Genomic DNA, 23,239 nt, shown 5'->3' with positions numbered 1-23,239 from the left:
TATCCTTATCTTTTATTATACCAAATACAATTATAAACACACAAGCATGTACATATACACACAAAACACACATATACTTCCATCTTCTGTTTCATAATAGTAATGGCAACTGCAGAGGACAGGAAATGACTTAATCATATGGTGGATCTCAGTGCTGAAATCACTGAGGTCATACTTTGGCTTTCTAGAGAAAATGTGTACTGACAGATTATATAGGCTGCCACCACTAACCTCTCCTGCTATAAACTCTAGTGGTCTTCACATCCAATGGCTTTAATGCTTATGGTTAGTTTCCATTAAAGTGATTAAATAAAAACCAAAAAAAAAAACGACTTTACAAAAAACTGAATTTTTGTAAAATCTTACCATAAAATTCCTTCCTCCGAGTCCTCCAACAGTCGCCGCCCCTCAAAGAGTCTTCACCAATGGGTATTGACTTCCGCTACGCAGGAGTAGCTAGGCATAAGACTTGTTAGAAACAAAAGCTTTTAGCATAGACACACCCATGGGGGCTGTCCCACTGGTCAATACCCCCCTGCAGTAAGCCATCCCAACTCAGTTTGGTAGCATAGCAGTAAGTGTACAATAAAAAACCCCAAAAGAGCGGCGGGGGCGGCGACTGTCGGAGGACTCAAAAGAATTTTACGGTAAGGAGGTTACAAAAATTCAGTTCTCTCTTACGTCCTCCGACAGTCGCCGCCCCTCAAATAGTCTTCACCAATGGGATGTCCCAAAACAGTGTAGACATGAGGGGTAGGAGACGCAACCGTAGAAAAGGCAACGCAGTACCCACATCAGAGAAAGGAACCTTACACGCACAGTAAGAGAACCTTCTGGGCAACAGAAAAGGCTCAACAAGAGCAACAACCCAGGAAAACAAATAACCCAGGGGATAAACACCCCAACAGCCAGGGACCCACAAAAAAACAAGGGTCCTCTATGGCACTGCAGCACTGAGAACTTTGTGGCCAAAAGGAGGCATCAGCTGATGCCAGAACATCAACCTTATAGAATTTGGAAAAGGTGTGCACCGACGACCAAGTCGCAGCCTTGCACACCTGGGTCACCGAGGCCTGATGCCGGTAGGCCCAGGACGTACTAATTGATCTGGTAGAGTGCGCCTTAACAGGGAAGGGCGGAACCCGTTCCTTCAAAGCATAGGCCTGGACAATCGTCTGTCTGATCAATTTGGCAATGGTCGCCGCAGACACAGCCATGCCCTTCCGAGGTCCCTCAGGAAGGACAAAGAGGGAATCAGATTTCAGAAAGGATTCAGTGGACGACAGGTAAACCCTGATCGCCCTGACAACATCTAAAGGAATGCAACGCAACCTCCTTAGGATGCTTAGGCTTCGCACAGAGCGAAGGCAAAACAATGTCCTCATTAAGGTGAAAGTCAGACACCACCTTAGGGAGAGATGACGAATTAGGTAGCAAGACTACCTTATCTTTATGAACCACCAGGTAAGGAGAGCGGCAAGACAACGCCGCCAACTCCAACACCCTGCGAGCTGAAGTGATCGCCACTAAAAAGGCAACTTTCTTAGACAGCAGAGGCAACGATATCTCCCGGATGTTTTCAAAGGGAGAACGCTGTAACACGGACAGAACCAAGTTCAAGTCCCATGGAGGCAAAGGCTCCCTCCGGGGAGGGCGCAAATGTCGCACACCATGAATGAAGGTGCGAATTAAGGAATGAGACGCCACAGGGCGTTGAAAAAGAACAGCCAGTGCAGATACCTGGCCCTTTATCGTGGCCAGCGCCAGGTGCTGGTCCACACCAGTCTGGAGGAAAGCCAACACTCTCGTCACCGAGTAGGAGCGAGGAGAAAACCCCCTGGACTCACACCAGGCAAAATAAGCTTTCCAGGTACGGTAATAAATGTAATAAATCTTACCAGACGAGGCTTTTCTAGCCGTGATCAAAGTAGGAATGACCTCTTGAGGAGAGACCCCTGTCTCTCAGGACTTGGCTTTCAACAGCCAGGCCGTTAAAGCCAGCGACTGTAAAGTAGGATAGAAGATCGGTCCCTGAGACGGTAGATCTTCTCGCATCGGCAGTCGGGACTGCTAGGTGAAGGATGTCAGCGTACCAGGACCGGCGTGGCCAGTCCGGTGCCACTAGAATCACCAAGTTCGGTTCCGAGGCCAGCCTGCATAACAACTGAATCGGAGGAAAGGCATACATCAGACGATACTGATGCCAAGGGGCCACCAGCGCATCCGAGGCGTCCGCCCGAGGATCGCGTGTTCTTGCCACGAACCTTTCCACCTTGTGGTTTAGCCGAGACGCGAACAGATCCACGTCGTGGGATCCCCACCTCACACACAGCATTTGGAAGACCTCCGGGTGTAGGGACCATTCCCCCTGATCCAGGGTCTGGCGGCTCAGAAATCGGCCTGCCAATTCTCCACACCCAGAATGTGAACTGCCGAAATCGCCAGGACATGAGTCTCGGCCCAAGACAGAAGGTCGGTCACCTCCCGGGCCGCCCGGGCACTTCTGGTGCTCCCTTGGTGGTTTATGTAAGCCACCGCGGTCGCATTGTCCGTCTGTACCCAAACGGGACGGCCCCGAAGTCGATTCGACCACTGGAAGAGACAGAGTTTGATCGCTCTCAATTCCAATATGTTGAACGGAAGGGAGGATTCCTCCTCCGACCAAGTGCCCTAGGCAGACAGATTGCCCAGTACTCCACCCCAGCCCGACAGGCTGGCATCAGTGGTAATCACTGTCCACAGTAACGGACGGAAGGATTTTCCTTCCGACACCCCAGGGGACTGAAGCCACCACAGAAGATACCTTCTGGTCCGGTGACTCAACGAGACACTCAGATCCAAGGACTGAGATAGTCTGTCCCACCTGGCCAGGATCTCCGCTTGAAGAGACCATGTGTGAAACTGAGCAAAGGGTACCGCCTCGAAGGCTGATACCATCAGTCCCAGGGACCGCATGCAGGTGATGAGGATTGGTTGTCCCTGAGGGACCTGATCTTGTCCTGTAGGGTCCGGAACTTGTCCTCCGGCAGAAACACTTTGGCTTGAGCAGAGTCCAGAACCATTCCCAGATAGGGAAGACGAACCGAAGGAGACAAAGTCGACTTCTGTACGTTGATGGTCCACCTGAACTCCTGGAGTGTCTGTACTGTAGTGGACAGATTGCGCAGCAGGCTCTGACTGGCACTCGATCTTAACAGGAGATTGTGCAGATATCCCAAGACCGCAATGCCCTGTGCTCTCAGCAGGCCCAGAACAGGCGCCAGCACTTTGGTAAAGACCCTTGGAGCTGAAAGGTAGCGCTACGAACTGATAGTGGTCCTCCGCTATGGCAAACCGGAGGTACCCCTGATGACCCTCGAAAATGGGGATGTGCGAATCCGTAGAAGGCGCAAAGGGGTAAAGCAGTTTAAACCCATTAGGCACCGTAAAAGGGCGTTTAAACCGCGCCATTGTTCATTCACAGTGTGATGAAACTCAGCGGGGCAGGGAAAAACCTGCGCCGACTTGCGGGTCCTATGTGTACCAAAAGAGGACACAATGCCCGGAGGAGTGGGGTCATCCTCCAAATGTAGTGTTTCTTTTACAGAAGAAATCAACGCATCCATAGCTGCGCGTTCAGGCGACCCCAGGGGAGAATCACCTACCCCCTCCACCTCCCCCTCAGACCCCAGCGGGTCCAGGGACGAGCGAGACCCTGAAAAGGGCACGCCAGCCACAGCAGCCACATCACCATCTGAATCAGAGGAGAAAGATAGTCTAGGCCTTTTCCTAGCAGCTCGTACAGCCATCAGCATCTCCATTTTTGACACTAAAGTCGCCACCACAGCGGCCAAATTAGGTATAATGGGGGGTTCAGCAGAACTGGGGTCCCCCACCAAGGCTGGGGGGAATTTGCTGTCCTGAGATTCCATTGCAAAACAATGACAAAAAAGTACTGGCCCTTTAAAAGCGCTGCGGATTGCACAGCCCACCACTAAATACAATGTGTACACAGACTCCCCAAAAAGGGACAAAACTGAGTCAGAAAGGATAAAAACAGAGAGATATGGAAGAGACAGCCTGCAGAGCCCCACAGAGTGTTACCACACCAATCGCTGCTCCAGGGGAAAAGGAAGTGAGGTCACCAGAGGCTGAACTATATGCTGCAAGGCTAAGGGAAAATTGCTGCCCATAGAAAGTAATGGGAGGCTTCGGCAAGATGGCCGCCGACATGTGCTCGGAACGATCGTCCTGCCACACACAAGATGGCGCCGGACGGCGCCAAAACACTACATAGCAAGCGGTTGCAAAGCCCATAGTGAAGCCAGATATGCTGCCCACATCCAAAATGGCAGGCCGCGCGGTCGCCGCACACACAGTCTGCACCTCCCAAACACTGAAAGTGACACAGGAGAGGGGCCCCCAAAACCACACAGCGCTAGCAGTGCACTAAAAAAAAAAAAGACCCCACGCAGGGATCGCATCAGGGAGCCCCACAAACATGAGGGGACACACAGCAACACAGGACTGCCACCCCAGACAGAGGCCCCACACAGAAAAGTATTTACCTGTACCGGATGGCGTGGGGTGCCTCTATTAAACGGAAAGCCGTTGTCCTCAGATGACAGGGAATGCCGTTAGCCAAAACGCAGGACACTGCAGCATGCAACCGCATATGCGTCCAGTGAGGTAGCCACCTCACAGGCTGCATCCCTGCTGCGAACAGGGATGGGTCGTTTATAGCGCCAGGGCGAACCATAGCCGAACGCTCAATGGCGGGCTGGGGATCCCTCTGACCCTCTGCCCTGGAGAGCCAGGGCGGCAAGTCCGATTTCCAGCTCCGCAAAATCCATCTTCATCCGAAGATCGACTAAAACTAAAAGCTGACAAAATAAACAGCTAGTAAAGCAAAGAAAAAACTGACAGACATTCTTGCAAATAAAAATCATAAGAAAAGATTAGAAGGCTGAGACTGTAGCCCCAGCACAGAGAAGCCTATCTACTCCTAACGCTAGGCAGAGACAAACTGAGTTGGGATGGCTTACTGCAGGGGGGGTATTGATCAGTGGGACAGCCCCCATGGGTGTGTCTATGCTAAAAGCTTTTGTTTCTAACAAGTTTTATGCCTAGCTACTCCTGCGGAGCGGAAGTCAATACCCATTGGTGAAGACTATTTGAGGGGCGGCGACTGTCGGAGGACGTAAGAAAAATAACAAACATGTTATGTTATATTTACCTCCTCTGTGCAGTTGGGTTTTGCACAGGGCAGCCCTAATCCTCCTCTTGGGTCCCTAGTTGCTGTTCCTGGCCCCTCCCTCCTACCGAGTGCCCCCACAGCCAGCAGCTTGGTATGTGGGCACCCGAGCCGAGCTGCAGCTCCGTGTGTCCATTTAGACTGCTCTTCAGCCACGCCCCCCTCTCTCCTGATTGGCCAATTTTAAGTGACAATCGCGGGAGCCAATAGTTGTGTCCCAGCCAATCAGGGAGAGTCCCTGACAGCTGAGGACTCGTGGGCAATGCTGGACAGAAAAGGACCTCAGGTAAGTGTTAGGGGGTGCTGGGGAGGCTGCTACACACAGAAGGGTTTTTATCCTAATGCAAAGAATGCATCAAAATAAAAAAAATAAAAAAAAAAAAAAAAAAAAAAAAAAAAACCTTCCTGACTTTACAACTCCTTAAAGTAAGAAGGCAACTTCACAGTTGACTACCAGTTTAAAAGAGAGAAATGTGTACAGCCAAATCCTTTTCCTTTGTGGGGGGGGGGGGGGGGGGAACTACTGTCAGCTGATTTTGGTCTCGTTTCCCCTTTTGAAGATTTTCCCTTACTTCCCCATCTGGTAAAACTTCATCCCCAGAAAAGAAAGTGAGGGGAAATTACTAACAGAGCCCCAGAAATCAGCATAACCTGGCAGGGATACAAAAAAAACCAACCCCAAACACCACTTTTCCTGTTTTATCCAAAACTAAAAAAATTGGGCATAAATACAGTACACTTAAATTACACTCTGAAATTCTTTACTGCAAGCTGTGAAAAAAACGCAGATAACAGACTACCCACTTTTCAGACTACCCACTTTTCCAGTTCCCCTAGCAAGGGAGTGTGGGCATCGTTAACCACTTAAGGACCAAGCCTATATTTGACAAATGGTGTTCACAAGTTAAAATCAGTACTTTTTGCTAGAAAAATTAATTAGAACCCCCAAACATATACATATATTTTTTTTTTTTTTTTTTTTTTAACCAAAAGACTCTGGGGAAAAAAAATGGCTGTCATTGCAATATTTTTTGTCACGTGGTATTTGCGCATCGGTCTTTCAAACGCCATTTTTTGGAAAAATTACATTTCACTGCATTTAATAAAAACTAAACAGTAAAGTCAGCCCATTTTTTTGTATATTGCGAAAGATGTCACGTCGAGTAAATAGATACCCAACATGTTACGGTTTGAAATTGCGCACACCCATGGAATGGCGACAAACTACAGTAAAAAGAATCTCCATAGGCGACGCTTTAAAAATTAACGGTTACTAGTTTAGAGTTAGAGAGTAGCTCTTTTTTCTAAATTATTGCTCTCGCTCTGGCGATCGCGGCAATATCTCACATGTGTGGTTTGAACAGCGATTTAATTTGCAGGCGCGACTTCGTATATGTTATCTTTTGTGTGTGAGCTCACCGCGACGGGGCGGCTCAAAATTTTTGATTTTTTTTTCCCCCTATTTTATTAATTTTTGTAATTTTAGCACAGGTTTAAAAAAAAAAAAAAAATCTGATTACTTTTATTGCTGTCACAAGCAATGTAAACATCCCTTGTGACAGCAATATGCAGTGACAGGTACTCTTTATGGAGGGATCGGGGGTCTAAAAGACCCTAGACCCCTCCAGTACTCTTCTTATGTATTCAAAATGCCGAAAACTGCATTTTTGAATACTGTCACTTTTATAAATTTGGTGCCTTTAGCAGCCGAGTAACCCGGACATGACGTCATGGATGCCGCCACCAGGTTACGTCAGAGACCCGATCAAAGCCGCATGTGGCTTTGATAGGGACTCCAGCCAGCCGGCAGATGGGAGACCCAGGCAGAGCCAAGGAAGGAGGCGTCCCCTCCCACTCACTGGGGGTAATGATCGAGCTGCTCTCGAGCCACAACGGTCATTACCGCTGGAAAGCCGACAGCCGGCTCTAAAAATTAATACCGGGGTGATGCCACTAGCTGCAAGCATCACCCCGGTACAACAAATGCAGCCGATGTAGACCTACGTCGGTTTGCGTTAAGTGGTTAAAATAGTCAGTTAGGGTACATTAATTAAATTATTACCAAATTGAAACTCTAAAAGGCAGTTTTTACATGATTGGCAGACTCTACGGCCCTCTAAAAAGCAATCTGCAGTGGAATGCAGATCAATTGCCAGTTTTTGCCACCCCACTACCTCTAGTGTGAATGAAGCCTGCCTGCAGATTTGCATGGGCTATATAAATATTTCATATTCAATGCAAAAGCAGATGCTCCAGGTATATATACTTACAGGAAGATAAAAGACACTGTTCCCATTGTAGCAGCTGGAAACCATGGCTTCTCCCAGCGAAGGACACGATCTGAGAGCAGGACCACTTCACCCCATCCATGAAAATGCTCCTCCAGGCTAGCAGTCTCTGCAGCCTGCAATAGATAAGTTTGTGGTTATTCCAGGGGGACCTTCAAGAATAGAAGAAAGCCACTCGGAAAATCTTTACAAAGTAATTAGTGCTACCCAAACATGCATGGCTCCGATTCACTTCAAAAGACAAACTGCCAGCTGAAGACTGGCTTTCCACTGAAGAATACACATTGATCCAAGCATGTGGTAAAGTAATGCTGGACTGGTAAGGTTACTAAAGGGTATCTGTGGTGCCAGACAGGCCACACAAGCAAGGTATAAGCTATAGCCATCTGGCACAGTACAGGGACAACATGTTTTCCTGCGCTGACATTCATTAAATTGAAGGCAAACCATTCACTTTGAGTATGTAACTACAGTAAAAAAAAGTACCTGTCCTCTCTTTGGCAATGCAACACAATGGACAGAGCATTCACATATTGTGTTGTGATGTGCTACAGGTAGGTGAATCTTTTACTGTGCAATTAGGTAAAAACAAGATTTTTGTAAGCTCTACCGTAAAATCTGTTTCTCTTAAGTCCATTGACAGACGCAGCCTCTATCTTCATTAGCCATTGGGTTATGCTGCTAAAATTTAAATCTCCACGCCCATGGGGCTGTCCCCAGAGGCATAACACCACACAACCTCTGCTCCAGCAAACCAGTTTAGTTGCAAGCAGTGAAGAAGAGAAAAAAAACATCCCCATATCAGAGGGGGGTGGGGGGTGGGTTGCTGTATCTGTCAATGGACTTCAGAGAAACAGTTTTTACGGTAATATCTTACAAAAAACTTGTTTTATCTATCGTCCATTGACAGACGCTGCCTCCATCTTCATTAGCCATTAATGTAGGTATGAGGGGTGGGAAGAACGCAACCTGATAGTAACGCAACCTCCAAAAGGCTAAAAAAAAAAAAAAAAAAAAAAAACTTAGCCAACTGGGTAACATGAAGCTCAAACAAAACAACAGGAGCTCACCCAGGTGAAAAAACCCCTAAGAGAAACAAACAAACAAACATTCTCTTATGAAACAGCAGCCTGCAAAACCTTGCGGCCAAAAGATGCCAACAAATCCACCTTGTAGAATTTTTGTAAAAGTGTGCACAGACGACCAAGTCGCTGCCTTACAAACTTGTACAACAGAGGCCTGATGGCGAAAAGCCCAAGAGGCACTCAGCGCCCCAGTAGAATGTGCCTTCACAGGGAAAGGAAGAACCTGACCCTTGAGTGAATAAGCCTGAACAACCATCTGCCTGATCCATCTTGATATGGTCGCAACAGATGCAGCCAAACCTTTTCAAGATCCGTCCGTAAGGACAAAGAGAGAGTCTGTTTCCTAACAGACTCCGTAACCATCAGATAAAACTTTATCGCCCGAACCACATCCAAAGAGTGCAAGGCAAATTCCTTGGGATGCTTAGCCTTAGGACATAAAGGAAGGCAAACACAATGTCTTCATTGAGATGAAAATGCAACACCACCTTAGGGAGGAAGGACGGATTAGGTCGGAGAACCACTTTATCTCTGTGGACCACCAAATAAGGCGAACGACAGTGGGCGGCACAGTGGTGTAGTGGTTAGCACTTTCACCTAGCAGCAAGAGGGTCGCTGGTTCGAATCCCAACCACGACACTACCTGCCTGGAGTTTGCACAGTTCTCCCTGTGCCTGCGTGGGTTTCCTCCGGGTACTCCGGTTTCCTCCCACACTCCAAAAGACATGCTGGTAGGTTAATTGGATCCTGTATAAAAAAAATTGGCCCTACTGTGTATGTATGTATGCTAGTTAGGGACCTTAGATTGTAAGCTCCTTGAGGGCAGGGACTGATGTGAATGTACAATGTATATGTAAAGCGCTGCGCAAATTGACAGCGCTATACAAGTACCTGAAATAAATAAATAATTGACAGGACACTTTGCGAGCAGAAGTAATAGCCACCAGGAAGGCAACCTTCTGCGACAAAGAAAGCAGAGAAATCTCCCTAATATTCTCAAAAGGAGGCTTTGAAGACGGACAAAACCAGATTGAGATCCCACGGAGGCAACAGGGATCTCCTTGGAGGAGCCAGATGACGCACCCCCTGAATAAAAGTGCGAATCAAGCTATTAGTAGCCAACAGACATTGGAAGTAAATAGCCAAGGCCGACATTTGGCCCTTGATAGTGCCCAAAGCCAAAATCGCTGCTCAACCCCTTTTTGTAAAAAGGCCAAAACTATAGCTATAGAAAACAAGCGAAGGTGCAGATGCAGCGATTCACACCATGAAATGTACGATTTCCACGTACGATGATAGCTCTTCCTTGACATCGGTTTCCTGTCCTTCAAAAGAGTAGGAATCACAGAGTCAGAAAGGCCTCTATCCCTCAATACCTAGCTTTCAACAGCCAAGCCGTTAAAGTGAGTGACCGTAAAGCAGAATGGAAGATTGGTCCTTGAGACAGCAGATTTTCCCGCAGAGGGAGTCTCCATGGAGGATCTACGACCATTTTTACCAGGTCTGCGTACCAAGACCGCCGGGGGCTAGTCTGGTGCCACCGGAATGCCTTCCACCGCCACCCGCCAAAGAAACCTCGACAGGAGTACGAGTGGAGGGAAGGCATAAATCAGCCAATACTGGCTCCAAAGAGCCACCAGGGCGTCTGTGGCGTCGGCCAGAGGATCCCGAGACCTGGCCACAAAACGCTGGACTTTCCTGTTGAGGCGAGATACAAACAGATCCACGTCCAGAGTCCACCAACGGACACACAGGAGATGAAAACACCTCGGGATGAAGGAACCATTCTCCTTGATCCAGCAATTGACGACTCAGGTAATCCAAAGGGAAATAACCGCGCTAAAGGGAAAAACTCAACAGCAGCAACTTCTAGTGTGACCACAACCCAACGAATATTTGCAAATTAAGTCACGCTACTAGCGCGACTTAATTTGCAAAGACTCAGGTAATCCGCTTGCCAATTTTCCACACCCGGACTGCGGAAAGAGCCAGAACATTGTCTTCCACCCAAACAAGAATCTCCTTGGCCGCCAGGACACTATTGGTGCCCCTTTGATGATTGATGTAAGCCACAGCTGTGGCATTGTCTGACTGTATCCGAACCGGGGACCCGCGTAGCCGACCTATCCAGTGGAACAGGCAAAGCTTGATTGCTCTGAGCTCCAGAATATTGATCGGCAAGGAAGACTCCTCTAAGTCCCCTGGGCACAGAGCTTTCCCAGTACTCCACCCCAGCCTGACAGGCTGGCGTTCGTGGTGTCCACCGTCCAGAAGAGCAGCAGGAAGGACTTGCCCTGACATAAAGCCGTTGACTGGATACACCAGGATAAAGCCAACTTCGTGAGATAGCTCAAACTAATCTTCTGGTCCAATGACGGAGGATCCCTGTTCCATTTTGCCAGAATCTCTCTTTCTGCAGGAGGCCTCGAGTGAGACTGAGCAAACAGGACTGCTTCGAAGGTTAATACCATCAGGCCCAGGGCCCTCATGCAAGCCCGCAAGGAGGACGGATCAGTTTCCATCAGCAACCTGATCGCTCTTTGCAACTTCTGTAGCTTTTCCAAGGGGACAAAGACCCTCGCCAGTGCAGAGTCAGCCCCAGATAAGTGACCCGTACGCATGGCAACAGAGTAGATTTCCTGAAATTGATCGTCCACCCGAATTCCTGAAGGGACTGAACTCTAATTGAGATGTTGTCCAACAGATCCGAATGAGAGTCTGCTCGCAACAGGAGATCGTCCAGATATCCCAAAATGGAATTTCCTCTCTGAAGTAACAAGGCCAGCACCGGGGCCAGGACCTTGGTAAAAACTCTGGGAATGGAGGCGAGACCAAAGGGTAACGCCACAAACTGAAAGTGCTCCTCTGCCACCGCAAAGCAGAGAAATCGCTGATGTCCCTCGAATATGGGGACGTGCAGATACGCATCTTTGATATCGACGGAGGCCAGAAAATCCCCCTGATTCAAGGATCCACCCCCGACCGAATGGACTTCATTAGAAACTTCTGCACCCGCACAAAGCAGTTAAGAGCCTTGAGATCCAGGATTGGACGCACCTTGCGTCCTTTCTGGGCACCATGAACAGGTTTGAATAGAAACCTTGAGAGCATTCCTGCGGGGGGAACCGGCACAATCACTCCTTGAGCCAGGAGATCATGCACAGCCTCCCGGAGATCTTTCAAACGCTCTGGAGACAGGTGAAGATATGATTGAAGAAACCTGTCCCCCCGGCAGGGACCAAATTCGATCTTGTACCCAGAACAAATCAGTTTGCAAACCCAATTGTCTTGAACTAAGGAAGTCCAGGGTTCCTGAAAGAAGCAGACGTCCCCCTATCCCAGAAACGGGTGAGGGCGCCCCTTCATGCTGAAGAGGACTTGCCTGCAGAACCGGGCTGACTGGCCTTGGGCTTGCTCCAGTGCCTCTTAGTCTCTCCTGAAGCTTCAAACGGCTTACCTTTAGCTTGCGCCCCGCAGGCGCGAAAAAAACCCCGCCTAGGAGCGGTAAAGGAAGGTCCCCGCTTAGCACAGGGCGTTTTACCTTTGGAGGATTGAGGAAGAAGCGTACTCTTCCCGCCAGTAGAAAAGAAAAAGAAAAAAGAGGGGCGCACCGACAAGACTAGTGTGGTACAACACACATCAAGAATAGCATATACAGTCTCCAAGGTAGCCAGGTCCCAATAGTGACAAATGGGCATACAGATAGTCGCATGGGGCTGCTGTGGCTAGGCTGACGCGTTTCAGGGGCGAGCCCCCTTCCTCAGAGCCAGAAAAGATGCTGCCGCATGCAGCATCTTTTCTGGCTCTGAGGAAGGGGGCTCGCCCCTGAAACGCGTCAGCCTAGCCACAGCAGCCCCATGCGACTATCTGTATGCCCATTTGTCACTATTGGGACCTGGCTACCTTGGAGACTGTATATGCTATTCTTGATGTGTGTTGTACCACACTAGTCTTGTCGGTGCGCCCCTCTTTTTTCTTTTTCTTTTCTACCAGTGGTTCTGGATACCCTTGATCCTGAAGGGGGCAGCAAGACCAAACAGCTCTTTTTACATCTGAGTTTGTAGTGCACCTCTTCCTACTCCATCAGACAGCACTTAAGCGCAGGAGGTTTTGTTTTTACTTGAATACATACTCTTCCCGCCAGTCAGACCCTTGATCAACTCATCCAGTGAGTCGCCAAAGAAACGCTCTCCCAGAAAAGGGAGATCATCAGGGCTTTCTTGGAAGCCTCGTCAGCCAACCAGCTCTTCCGCCAAACCATGCGCCTGAGGGCAATCCCACAGCCGAAACTCTGGCCACCAAGGGAGCCGCATCCAGGGACGCATCACACAGAAACACCAGGGCCTGAGCCATTTGATCCAAAAGTTCCATCAGCTACGGGGGAACTATATCAGGGTCCAAGTTCCCTTTCATAACCTAAATCCATTCCGTAACCGTCTGATACCAAAACCGATACAAAAACCGGTTTTAGAATAGAACCCGCCAATACGTGAAGATGGCGGGGAAGGGATTCCACCCGCCTGTCCACCGGATCCATAAAAACTGGGGAATCCTCCACAGACAAAATAGTAGATTTGGTCAACCTGGAGACTGGGTGGTCCACCTTAGGCGACACAGTCCAACATTTCAGCAAAAGGATACCGACATTTAAAGCGCTTAGGCACTAATAGCATGTGCTTGATGCACCGCCATTGATCATTAACAATATCATGAAAAGTCTCGGGACAAGGGAAAACCTAGCCCGACTTTTGGGTCTTGCGGGAGCCAAAAAGATACCCGAGTCCCTGCCGGCGTGGGCTCATCTGCCAATTTTAAAGTTTCCCTTACTGAAGCAATCAGGGCTTCACCCAGAGTGCGTTCCCGCGCTGCAGCTGAAGATGACAGGTCCTCTTCACCATCCGATTGCGAGGACAGTGACCCCTCAGATAGGGGGGCATCCATATCAGCCTCTGAATCAGAAGACCCCACCAAAGATGGAGAAGGCAGCGACCGTTTTCGGCTAGCAACCTTTTTCATTACAAAATCAACTTTTGTCGCCAGGCTTTCCAGAGCTGCTGAAATTGCGGCCAGGGACTGCGATCTGGACGGTCCGGGTGTCGCACTGAGCAGGTCTGAGGGTGAATTTGCAGCCTGGGACTCCATAATCAATGTAACAGAAAAACGGAGTACTGTCACTTTAAGAAGCGCCGATCGCAGCAGTGTGCGGAGTCCCCCTTGAATATACACTGACAGCAGTGTGTGCAGGGGTATGCCCACAAAGACCCCAGTACTGAACCACCTCCAGAGAAAAACCTCCTGAATAGGACTGTGCAGCCAGAAGAAGAATCACAGGAAGTGACCTTGACCTGAATGTGAAAGATCATGCTGCCTGTGTAGCTCAATAGGACAACACAAAAATGGATGCCAATGCAATTAAATAGGAAGCACAGGGAAAATGGCTGCCCCATACAAGTCAATGGGAAAAAAAATTATACATTGCCCACACTTAAGATGGCGGCGCCCACGGCGTGCCATGCGGCCAGGGACCCCCAAATTGAAGGCCTCAAGGATTTACAACCAGACCCAGCAAGAAACAGGTATGATTGCCACCCCCCCTCAGGGTGCCAGGCACCCCAGTTACATAGCCCCCTGTGGGGATGGGAGAGGGAGACAGGGCCCAGGGCCGGGTACCTGAAAGGCCAGGAGTATCTTTTAGGAAGTCCAGGTCTTATTATCCCCAGGAGAGGGCCCACATACCCCCAAGACCACCAAGGGGGCACATTTACTCACCATACCATGGACCGGGTGGGCTCCGCTCCGGGCAGACCGAAGTGGGGGTGCTGCCAGCCGAGGGGTACGCTGCAACTCAGGGTGTTCCAGGTCATTCCGTCGCTGCAAGACATCCACTCGCAGGCTCGTCCCCATCTGGAAAGGGGCACCGTCGTGGTGAGGCCTAGTGCAGGACTATAACCTGCTCAAGCTCATAGGCCAGGCTGGGGAGACCCTAACGATCTAGATTATCCAGTGCGAAACCCCAGCCGACATTGCTTGCAGATCACAAGGAGGATCCCCCTGAACACTAGCTAGCAAAGTGAGTAAAGAGAAATAAAAAAAATATTCTGAAAAGAATAAAAACCTGAGACCGAAGTCCCAACAGGAAATCTAGGTCCTACTCCTTCTCTAGGCAGAAACAAACTGGTTTGCTGGAGCAGAGGGTGTGTGGGTTATGCCTGTGGGGACAGCCCCATGGGCGTGGAGAATAAACGGAATTTTTGTAAAATCTTACCTGTAAAATTCCTTTCTCTGAGTCCTCCCGACAGTTGCTGCCTCTTCACATTCGTCACAATGGGGTATTTGACCTTTGCTCCGTAGGAGTAGCTAGGCAACAGAATATGTCAATATTAAAGCTTTTAACATATCCCACCCCCAGGGGGTGGTCCCCTCAGTCAATACCCTCCTACTTCCTGTATCCATACCTCAGTTTCAGTAGAATAGCAGTAGGGTACATAAACCCCAAAAGAGGAGCGGGGGCGGCGACTGTCAGAGGACTCAGAGAAAGGAATTTTACAGGTAAGATTTTACAAAAATTCCGTTTTCTCTTACGTCCTCCGACAGTCGCCGCCTCTTCATATTCGTCACAATGGGGACGTCCCAAAGCAGTGCAAACATGAGGGGTGGGAAACGCAGCCGCGCCTAAGGCAACGCCGTCTCCACATCAGAGAAAGGAACCTTACCAAAAGGAAGGAACCAGCTGGGCAGCATGAAAAAACTTGCTCAACAGAAGCAACAACCCAGGAAAAAACAAATAACCTAGGGATAAAAAACACATCCCAAACAGCCAAGGGTCCAAACAAGGGACCTTAAAGAACTGCCGCACGAAGAACCTTGCGGCCAAAAGGAAGCATCTGCCGATGCCTGAACATCCACCTTGTAGAATTTTGAGAAGGTGTGAACGGACGACCAGGTCGCCGCCTTACACACCTGGGCCACAGAAGCCCGATGATGACAGGCCCAAGACGTACTCAGAGATCTGGTAGAGTGCGCCTTCACAGGCATAGGAGGAACTTTCCCCTTCAAAGCATATGCCTGTTCAATGGTCTGTCTGATCCATTTGGCGATGGTAGAAGCCGACGCCGCCATGCCCTTCCGAGGACCCTCTGGAAGGACAAATAAGGAATCCGACTTGCGAAAAGATTCAGTCGATTTCAGGTAAACCCTGATCGCCCGAACAACATCCAGGGAGTGCAAATCCACCTCCTTCGGATGTTTAGGTTTCGCGCAGAGCGAAGGCAAGACAATGTCCTCATTGAGGTGAAATTCCAAAATCCTCTTCGGAAGAAAAGAAGGGTTAGGTCGCAAGACCACCTTATCCAAGTGGAGCACCAGATACGGAGACCTGCAGGACAAGGCTGCCAGCTCCGATACTCTGCGAGCCGAAGTGATCGCCACCAAAAAGGCGACCTTCTTGGACAACATAGACGACGAGATCTTCCTGATCTGTTCAAAAGGAGCACGTTGTAACACGGACAGAACAAGATTCAAGTCCCAAGGAGGCAGAGGTTCCCTCCTCGGAGGGACTAGATGTCGCACCCCTTGAACAAAAGTGCTAACCAAGGAGTTAGATGCCACAGGACGTTGAAAAAGAACGGCCAACGCAGACACCTGACCCTTGTTCGTAGCCAACGCCAAACGCTGGTCAACACCCGTCTGAAGGAAGGACAACACCCTAGACACCGAGTACGTGCGAGGGGAATACCCCCTGGACTCACACCAGGCAAAATAGGCATTCCAAGTACGGTAATAGACCTTCCTCGCGTTGATCAAAGTGTGAATGACCTCAGGGGAGAGACCCCTATCCTTCAGGACCTCGATTTCAACAGCCAGGCCGTCAAAGCCAGCGACTGTAAAGCAGGATGGAATATCGGTCCTTGAGACAGGAGATCCTCTCGAAGAGGCAGACGCCACGGGGCGTCGACCTCCAGATTCACGAGGTCTGTGTACCAGGACCGGCGAGGCCAGTCCGGTGCCACAAGAATCACCGCGTGTGGTTCCGAGTTCAACCTGCGAAGGAACCTGGACAGCAGTTGAATCGGCGGAAACGCGTACATCAGTCGGTACTGATGCCACGGAGCTACCAACGCGTCTGCCCGAGGATCGCGCGTCCTTGCCACAAACCTTTTCACCTTGTTGTTCAGACGAGACACGAACAGGTCCACCTCCGGAAGACCCCACTTCGCGCACAACATCTGGAAGACATCCGGGTGGAGGGACCATTCCCCCTGGTCCAGGGTCTGGCGACTCAGATAATCCGCCTGCCAGTTCTCCACCCCCGGAATGTGAACCGCCGTTATCACCGGGACGTGCGTCTCGGCCCAAGACAGAATGTCGGCCACCTCCCGAGCCGCTTGGGCACTCCTGGTGCCCCCTTGGTGGTTGATGTAGGCCACCGCCGTGGCATTGTCCGCCTGCACCCGAACCGGACGGCCCTGCAGCCTGTCCGTCCAACGTCAAAGGCAGAGATTTAATCGCTCGTAATTCCAGAATGTTGATCGGAAGGGAAGATTCCTCCTCCGACCAAGTTCCCTGGGCGGACAGAACGCCCAGAACACCACCCCAGCCCGACAGACTGGCATCCGTGGTGACCACCGTCCATGAGAGAGGACGAAAAGACTTGCCCCCCCGACACCGTCGGGGACTGGAGCCACCACAGAAGATCCCGTCTGGTGTGATGACTCAACGAAATCCGGAGATCCAGAGATTGCGGTCGCCCGTCCCACCTGGATAGGATCTCCGCTTGGAGACCCCGCGTGTGAAACTGGGCGAAGGGAATCGCCTCGAAAGCTGAGACCATCAATCCCAAACAGCGCATGCACATCCGGATGGACGAGCACGGAACGTCCCTGAGGGACCTGACCTCTTCCTGAAGAGTCCTGAGTTTGTCGTCCGGTAGGAAGACCTTTGCCTGGACCGAGTCCAGAATCATACCCAGGTAGGGTGGACGAACCGACGGGCACAGCGTCGATTTTGGAAAGTTTATCGTCCAACCAAACTCCTGCAGAGTCTGCATCGTGACGAACAGGTCCTTCACCAGACCCTGGCTGGTTGCAGACCGAACCAGAATGTCGTCCAGATACCCCAGGACAGAGATGCCCTGGGCTCTCAACAAAGCCAGAACCGGTGCAAGCACCTTGGTGAACACCCGTGGAGCCGAAGCGAGACCAAAAGGTAGCGCCACGAATTGGTAATGATCCTCCGCAATTGCGAATCGAAGGTACCTCTGGTGACCCTCGAAAATGGGGATCTGAAGGTACGCATCCTTCAAGTCGATGGAGGCCATGAATTCCCCCGGAACCAGGGCAGCCACCACCGACCGCAGGGATTCCATGCGGAACTTGCGAACCCGCACAAAGCGGTTCAGAGCCTTTAGGTCCAGAATTGGACGCACCTTGCCCTCCTTCCTGGGCACGGTGAACAGATTGGAAGAGAACCCCCGAAATCTGTCCCGATGAGGCACCGGAACCACCACTCCCTGAGCCCGCAGGTCCCGCACCGCCAGGTGCAGATCCCGCAAACGCTCCGGAGACAGTTGAAGATTTGAGGGAAAAAATCTGCTCTCCGGCCGAGAGAGAAACTCGATCTTGTAGCCAGATCGAACGATTTCCTGAACCCACCTGTCCCGAACACGGGCCAGCCAGGGTTGAAGAAAACCGAGCAAGCGTCCCCCCACCCCAGAACTGGGTGAGGGCGCCCCTTCAGGCCGCATTGTTATGGGCAGCGGATCCGGACTGGCCGGACTTCTGCTTACCTGTCCACGGCTTCTTTTGAGAGCCTTGACCTTTGAAGGGTTTGCCCTTATAATGCGACCGAAAGGCACGAAAGGACCCCTGAGAGGGTCGAAAAGAAGCATGCTTCTTACCAGGAGCAACCTTAGCCTTGTGGGATTGGGGCAAGAGCGTGCTCTTACCACCCGTGATCCCTTTTATCAGTGTATCCAAGGATTCGCCAAAAAGGCGAGATCCGGTATAGGGTAGATTAGCCAAGGTTTTTCGCGAAGATTGATCCACAGACCAACACTTCAGCCAAACCAGGCGGCGTGACAACACCGCCACGCTGTGCACACGTGCAGCCAACGGGACTATATCCAAGTCTGCATCACACAAATACATGACTCCCTGATGGATTTGATCCACCATAGCCAGCGTCGCCGGAGGGGCAGAGTCAGCCACCAGGACGCGCCGAAGTACCTGCGTCCAATTCGCGACCGCCTGAGCTGCCATAAGTGAAGCAAAAATAGCTTTTAGCATAGAACCGGTAACCGAATAAGTATGACGGGCAAGAGACTCCAGCCTCCTGTCCGTGGCATCCCAAAACACCGGGGTATCCTCAGCAGGAATCGCAGTGGACTTATTCAAAACCGCCACCACGTGATCCACCGGAGGTGGCACACACCAACGTTCATCAGTAGCGGGCGTGAAAGGATAACTCAGCTTGAACCTACTAGGCACAGCAAAAGGCTTCCGTATATTGCGCCATTGTTCACTAACAGCACGCTGAAAATCTTCAGTGCAAGGAAAAGCCTGCGATGATTTGCGTCTCCGCTGCGTCCCATAAGAGGCCAGGACAGCAGGAGGACATGGCTCATCCTGCAAACGCAGTGTTTGTTTGATAGAAGCAACCAATTCATGCATGAGTGCAAGCTCTTCAGACGAGCCAGGGGGGGAATTATCAACCCCTTCAACCTTAGCCTCCACTTCAGACCCCACAAGATCCAGGGAGGAACGGGACCCCGGTAAGGAGACCCCAGCCATAGCAGCCCCATCACCATCACCCTCTGAATCAGAGGAAATTGAAACTCTGGGCTGTTTTGTGGATTGAGCAGCCACAAGCATTTGCACCTGAGCAGCAAGGTTAGCCACAACAGCAGCCAAATCACCCCCTGGGGGGGAAAACAGCAGCCCCTTGGCCTCCCACCAAAGTGAGAGGAAATTTGCTTTCCTGAGAATCCATGCCCCCAAAAGTTTGCAGAAGAACAAAGGGTAACTGCCCCTTTAAAAGCGCGGCGAGCGCAGCCCACCGCACACCACACCAGCACAAAGCCGACCCCCACAGGGAAAAGCACAAACTCAGGCAAGGATCACAGGAATAGAGAGGAAAAAACCTGGAGAGACCACTGCTGCTGCTGCCTCGATCGGTGCGCCCAGGGAAAAGGAAGTGATGCAATACAGGCCGCTCTATTAAAGCCTATGGAAGGCTACAAAAAAAAATGGCCGCCTGCAGTGTTAGCATGAGGCCGGAGCGATCGCCGCAGAAAACGCCGCTCCCCACATACAGTGAAAACACCAGTACACGTGCAGTATATTAAGAAAATGGCGGACCGCAGCAGCGGCCGCCTCATGTATGCATAAACACGATCCAATCATGCCCCGCAGCATACAGCCTGTCACACAGTAAAAAAGCAGCACACAGTCTGACACAGAAACCGTGCAGCATAGCCCCCCTCCTTGCAGCCCACAGAATGCAGCCAAGACAGATAGGGAGTCCAATAGTGTGAACAGAGGCAGGGTTACACAGTCCCAGACTGACACCCCCCAAACAGACAGGTCCCCACACAGATACACTTACCTCCTAAATGGCGTGGGGAACCCGCACAAGCGATCAAGCCACTGCACATGGGACAGGGAGAGTCGCAGCCAGGACGCAGCAGAACTGCGGTGCGAAACCGCATGGCGTCCAGTGAGGTAGCCACCTCACTATAGCATCCCTGCAGCAAACAGGGATGGGTCGTTCACATATGCCAGGAAAAATACCTGACTGAACGCTCGATGGCAGGCTGAGAAGCCACTGGCCCACAACCTGCGACCAGGGGGGCCAGCCCGAGACCCAGCCCGCGCGATCCTCTTCATCAGAAGACCCAACTAATGCTGACAAAAGTAACAGCTAAGCAAAGAGAGAGAAAAAAACTCAAATAAAATCAAAAAAGAAGATAAAGGCTGAGACAAAATGCCCCAGCATAGAGACATCCAGCTACTCCTGACAAGCTAGACAATGAAACTGAGGTATGGATACAGGAAGTAGGAGGGTATTGACTGAGGGGACCACCCCCTGGGGGTGGGATATGTTAAAAGCTTTAATATTGACATATTCTGTTAACTAGCTACTCCTACGGAGCAAAGGTCAAATACCCCATTGTGACGAATATGAAGAGGCGGCGACTGTCGGAGGACGTAAGAGAAAACATTTTTCCTGCCTAGAACTACTCCTGCAGCATAACCCAATGGCCAATGAAGATGGAGGCTGCGTCTGTCAATGAACGATAGAGAAATGACAATGCACATATACAGTGCATCCAGAAAGTATTCACAGTGTTTCACTTTTTCCACATTTTGTATGTTACAGCCTTGTTCTAAAATTGATTCAATTCTTCTTATTTTCCTCAAAACTCTACAAACAATACCCTATAAAAGGACAACGTGAAAGAAGTTTGTTTGAAATCTTTGCAAATTTATAATAAAAAAAAAAAAAAAAAACACAACACACACACACAACATACTACGTACACTAGTATTCTCAGTCTTTGCCATGACACTCAAAATTTAGGGGGGAAAAAAAGGGGGACCGGATAAGGCCATCTGAGGAATCTGGGCGGCAGACCAGCAAGTTAGTCAAACAACACGCCGAAGGTAACTCGTCAAACGGGAACCTACCGCAAAGCAAGTAGAAAAGCATCCTCACCATCATGTAGAACCAGGAACATGGCTCAACCCTGTAGGGTGGGCCACGTCTTCAGCAACCGGACCAGACCCAGATCTGATGACAGATGAGGTAGTGGAGGGCGGGGAGCACTATATACCAAGCTCACCGAGAAAAAAACATAACAAGCAGGATCCCGCAAAAAAATACAGGGGGGGGTAATTCGCCCTCCCCGCCCCACCATAAAAGAAGTAGCCCCCTTAAGTGGGCCACGGACACGCAGGCAGGGTACCTTGATGGTCCTGCAGCTCTAAAAAAGGGCAGGTGCCCTACACAATAATGGCGGCATGGCTGCCAGCTGCCATAAAAGATAAACCGATCCCACAGCGCCACCCCTTCCAATAGGGTTGCCAAGCTAGCCGCATGCCTGAGTAGGCCGCGTCCCACCGTCCCAAGGAGGGGCCCACATCCACCCCAAAACCCTCTAGCGGTAGAGGGGGGAAAGTTACTCACCATACCAGGAACAGGGTGGGCACCACTCCTGAAAGACCACCCTTCTCCTAAAAAATAGGGGGGGGGGGGCTGTCGGCCAGGAGGAATGCTGCGACTTAGGCTGATGCCAGGTCGCATGCGACTTCGCCAGAGCTTTAACTCGCAGGCCAGCCTCTGTCCACTGTCGTGGCCAAACTAGTACAAAGCTGAGGCCTGCGCTGACCAGACTAGGGGGACCCTCTGGATCTAGATTATCCAGTCCGCCGCCCAGTCCGGCAATTGACAGTGGATTCTCACAGGAACAAAATAAAACAGAGATAAAAATAGGTTCCATTCAAAGGAAAAAAATTGCCAGGACCAGAGATCCCAGCAAGGAACATGGTCCTTACTCCGGACTAGGCAGAAAAAAGAAAAAAAACTATAGTGCCTATAGATGAGAGTGGGTGTATATACCCCCTGGGACTGCCCATCGGTGTAGTCAAGCTTTTTCCTGCCTAGTGTCCTACTCCTGTAGGGGGCAGTATATCCCAACGGTTAAGAAGAATCAGGAGCTGTGTCCATCAATGAACGAAAGAGAAATATTTAACAAGTACTGTAAATATATACCTTCCTATCCATTTACCAATGCTAGTAGCATAAGGATTAAAAAAAAGTTAAAGTGGTTGTTAAGCCACTTATATAAAATGATCTAATCCCATCTGTAATAGCACACTAAGTGCTCCTGTGCCTGTGTTATAGAAAATATATGCAGATCCGTACCTAAATCAGAGCTTCTCCCGGCACTCAGCTGACTCCTCAGATCTCTCCTCTGCTGACATCAGCCAGGGAGAAGGGGAAAAGGAGAGAAAGCCAAGCGGTCATGTGATCGCTAGGATTTAGGTACAGATTGCATATTCTTTTCTATAACACAGGCACAGGGGCAGTTAGTGTTCTATTACAGATCATTTTAAAACAATTATGAGAGCAGGAGAGAAGGGGGTGGTCACTGATGAGCAGACAGGTGGGGAGGGGAGGTCAGAAAAGACAGTGGCTGCAGATGACGGAGACACGTACGCTGACCACAGCGTATGGGCTCAGCAGCCATGATACACCGTGGTCAGTGTACAGGGAGGAGGGGCAGAAACTGGATCAGCCAGGGTTTTTTTTTTTTTTTTTTAGGATAAACGCTTTAAACGTTGATTCAGAGAGTTTAGTGCAGATTTAAAAATGGAGTGGTTTGCATCACCCTATAAAATTCACAGACAGCATAATCTAACAGGAAATAGATGGTTTGGAAGCATGCCTGTGCTTATCTTTGCTACAAAACAGAATGAACAGGGCATTACTTTTTAAAGTCCCTTGGGGCGTTCAGGTAAGACGACAAATAAAAAGCTCCTCTTAGCGAATGGAGGGCTTTTTATAAATGGGAAGGCTAATGTCTGGGGTCCTGTGGAAACTAGAGGATATTTTGGGAAGAAACCCAGGATCGGTTT

At 50.1% G+C, this 23,239-nt stretch overlaps 1 protein-coding gene across 1 annotated transcript in view; it reads right to left on the bottom strand.

Moving 5' to 3' along the window:
- The window catches only part of ARL6IP1 (ARL6 interacting reticulophagy regulator 1), a 58,003-nt gene that overhangs the window by 14,457 nt on the left and 20,307 nt on the right, over nucleotides 1-23,239 (bottom strand). The window contains exon 2 of the mRNA XM_082262266.1: nucleotides 7,504-7,637. Within this exon, the coding sequence (XP_082118392.1) occupies nucleotides 7,504-7,637 (134 nt within the window). The remainder of the gene's footprint in view (nucleotides 1-7,503; nucleotides 7,638-23,239) is intronic.

Source organism: Pelophylax lessonae, assembly GCF_965119305.1.
Source record: "Pelophylax lessonae genome assembly, chromosome: 6".
Lineage (NCBI taxonomy): Eukaryota > Metazoa > Chordata > Amphibia > Anura > Ranidae > Pelophylax > Pelophylax lessonae.
The sequence above is the reverse complement of the archived record's forward strand: the minus strand, read 5'-3'. Positions and strand labels throughout refer to the sequence as shown.